Source organism: Morone saxatilis, unplaced genomic scaffold (genome assembly GCF_004916995.1).
Source record: "Morone saxatilis isolate NCDOM2014 unplaced genomic scaffold, NCSU_SB_2.0 Contig15, whole genome shotgun sequence".
NCBI lineage: Eukaryota > Metazoa > Chordata > Actinopteri > Moronidae > Morone > Morone saxatilis.
In genome coordinates, this window is record NW_023339707.1 from 20,856,966 (window position 1) to 20,859,955 (window position 2,990).

The window sequence follows — 2,990 nt, forward strand, 5'->3', positions numbered from 1 at the left end:
TTTCTATTTACTTTGTCCATCTAATAGCAATATGTCAGCACGACTCCATTATCTAGAGTTAATTTCACTATTATGTAGTTCTGATTGTTTAGTTTATAATCTGTGAGTGGATTATCTATAGCCGATAAACACAAACAAAAGATACATCATTAACAATAATAACAGCACCAGCTGTACCAGCAACAACGTTTGGGTCCAGCAAATCACATTTAGAGACAGATTGTTGATTCCTGTCCAAAGCAGCATCTGCTGTATCTCCTAGTTACTAGCACACAAGGCTGGTTGTGGATTATAAATCCCTTTTACACATTTTGACAGTTTGGATATACACAGATTTTGTACAATCAAATTTGGAGAACTAAAAGTTGGTGTTATGGTGATGTTTTCATATGACTTGTTTTGTCCAATCAACAGTCCATGACCCAAAGATATTCAATTGACAGTGATATAAAACAGCAAAAAAAACAGCAAATGAAGAGGTGAAATGAGTAAATGTTCTGTTTTTATAGTTGCACATTTCTGTTCATCAACTAATCGATTAATCATTTCAGCTCTGATTTTGACAGCATTTTCTTTTGGACCTGTCAGCAACAAATGTGGTACGTAGCCAGAGGGTACACAGCCGAGTTGTATTACATCAGAGGCTTGTGACTCAAGTAATTGAACAGGACCAGGCTCAGCACAGCAGAGGCTGGTAAATTGCAGTGTTGAAACACCCCTCAGAAATGTGCTGCTTTTAAGTTTACTGAAGTCATGATTAAACAACCACTTGCTAAGCAAAAGATATATAAAACAGGTTACAATACACTTTACTTTAGTGATGTGGATTTGCTCATTTATAGGTTCATTTTGTCATTTGTATATGTAGTAAGTCCCCGTGGTTTGGTTTATTTTTACAGAAGAGATGTATTTAAATGTTTTGGCATGTGTATAAACCAGCCTTTGGTCAAATTCTGCCCTAATGGCAAGATATCCTGCACAAAGAGAGACATGATTTGAGACTCTCCTGCATACTTTCAAACCCCAAATTCATTCAAATTGGCACTTTGTCATCCTCCAATTACTGTAGGTTGCATGTGAGGGTTGGCACCCGCTGGTGATTGTATCCCTGTTACAAATACTTTCATCTTGGGGAGACTGGTGGTGGTGGTGGTGGGTGTGTATGGGGGGGAGGGTTGGGTACTGGTGGGGTGAGACCGGGTGAGACTGGGTGCATCTGCCATCTGTCCCATCATGCCAGGTCTCCGGCTGTGTCCTCTTCCCCACTTACATAGGCATGTGCGCTGCAATCCCTGCCCCCCACCTCCTCCTCCTCCTCCTCCTCCTCCCTTTTTCACTAACACAGACACACACATGCAAAGGAACAGACACATAAATACAGCTGGGGTCAGATTTGTGCCAACATGGCTTAGGCTAAGCTGACTTGCTCTGTTTACTATTATTTATATTGGTTCTACCTGCTTGGCGACACCGGCCATACAAAGTATCAGCAGCATATTGTAAGCATGTACTGGTCTGGGCCTGAGAAAAGATACTGCGATCCCATAGTAGCATTTATTTTCTCTGTTTTGTCAACTCCTTAACAATTAACTTGTTTCGGGTAAAGAGAGTGGAGCACATTCAATCTGACATGCAGAAATTACCGTCATTTGCTCACAGAGTTTTTACAAGACAGTTGATTAGAGGAGGAGTTCTCATGCAGTTTACAAGCAGTTGTGTGCTAGCTTTTTTTTTTTTTTTTGTATGGGGGTTGGGTGCTGGAATAAAGCAGCTTTGTGCCTTGTAAACTTGAGCCACAAGTGCCAGCTGGCAGTCTGTTATGCAATCGTAACAGAGATGTACCCATGCAATACATGCTGCATATGGCCACATTGTCGCATCCACACACACATATGTGACACCCACACCTCGCTTCCACCCCGGGGCGCTTTAGTCTGACTCCACCGGTCCCACACACACCGAGGCACACCCACCACCAGATTGAATGTGGTTAGGACTCCGAGCGCAAGATGGGGTGTAATACGAGGCTGAGGGAGATTATTGCTCCCATCTTCACTTCCCTCTCTTAACTGCCCCAGGATTGACAGACAGGCTTATGTCAGTGACCTCATTTCCCTGCTTGATTGGTAGTAGCTTGTTTGGGATGTGCTGGTCTTGATGCAGATCTGGTGAGATGTCGGTGTAATGTGGGCATTAACTGGATTGTCCGATCCTCAATAACGTCTGTGTCAGTGAGTTCACTTCACTTGTGTAAGTGCATCAACACAACACTCAGACTATACACAATTTAGACGATTTTTAGTTCTGGAGTTTATGTGAAGTTTTTAATTATGTGGATATTGTCTTTTTGTGTCCCAGTGTGACAACTGTTGTATTAATAATTGTTGGCTGCAAGGAGTTTAATTGAGTCAACGTGAAGAATGTGTGTGGGCTGGTTTGTGACATAATATCTCCAACGCAAAGTGTGTTTGTACATAGTATGGTTACAAACTCTGGGAGTGCCCGTACTGTATGAATGTGGTGTAACAACCTGTTAGCAATTAAATTTTAATATTTTAATATATTTTCTTTGTCAGATGATAACAGAAAAGAGGGACTGCTATACATCTGAAACAGGTTCAGATTTAAACACTGTGGTTTGCACCTGAAGCACTAGGAGAACCCATCCATCTGTGATGTTTCTTGAAGTATTTGACATTTGATCTGCTTTAGCTCGTGTTGTAAATCAGTAAAAAAAAAAAAAAAGAAAAGTCCCCAGGGATGAAGCCCAAAGCTGTCCTTGTCTCCACAGGAAGATCTGTGTACACTGCAAGTGTGTGCGAGAGGAGCATGCCGTACGCTCAGTGCCTGGCCAGCTGGAAAAGATGATGACGAAACTGGTATCAGACTTCCAGAGACACTCCATCTCCGACGACGACTCAGGCTGCGCCTCTGAGGAGTACTCATGGGTCCCACCTGGGCTCAAGCCCGAACAGGTAACAGCGGGGGGG

The 2,990-nt window shown here is 42.7% G+C and overlaps 1 protein-coding gene across 1 annotated transcript in view; it reads left to right on the top strand.

Annotated features, from left to right (window-relative positions):
* Positions 1-2,990, top strand: part of prickle3 (prickle homolog 3) — a 20,669-nt gene that overhangs the window by 11,176 nt on the left and 6,503 nt on the right. Inside the window, exon 3 of the mRNA XM_035656269.1 lies at positions 2,792-2,975. Coding sequence (XP_035512162.1) covers positions 2,792-2,975 — 184 coding nt within the window. The remainder of the gene's footprint in view (positions 1-2,791; positions 2,976-2,990) is intronic.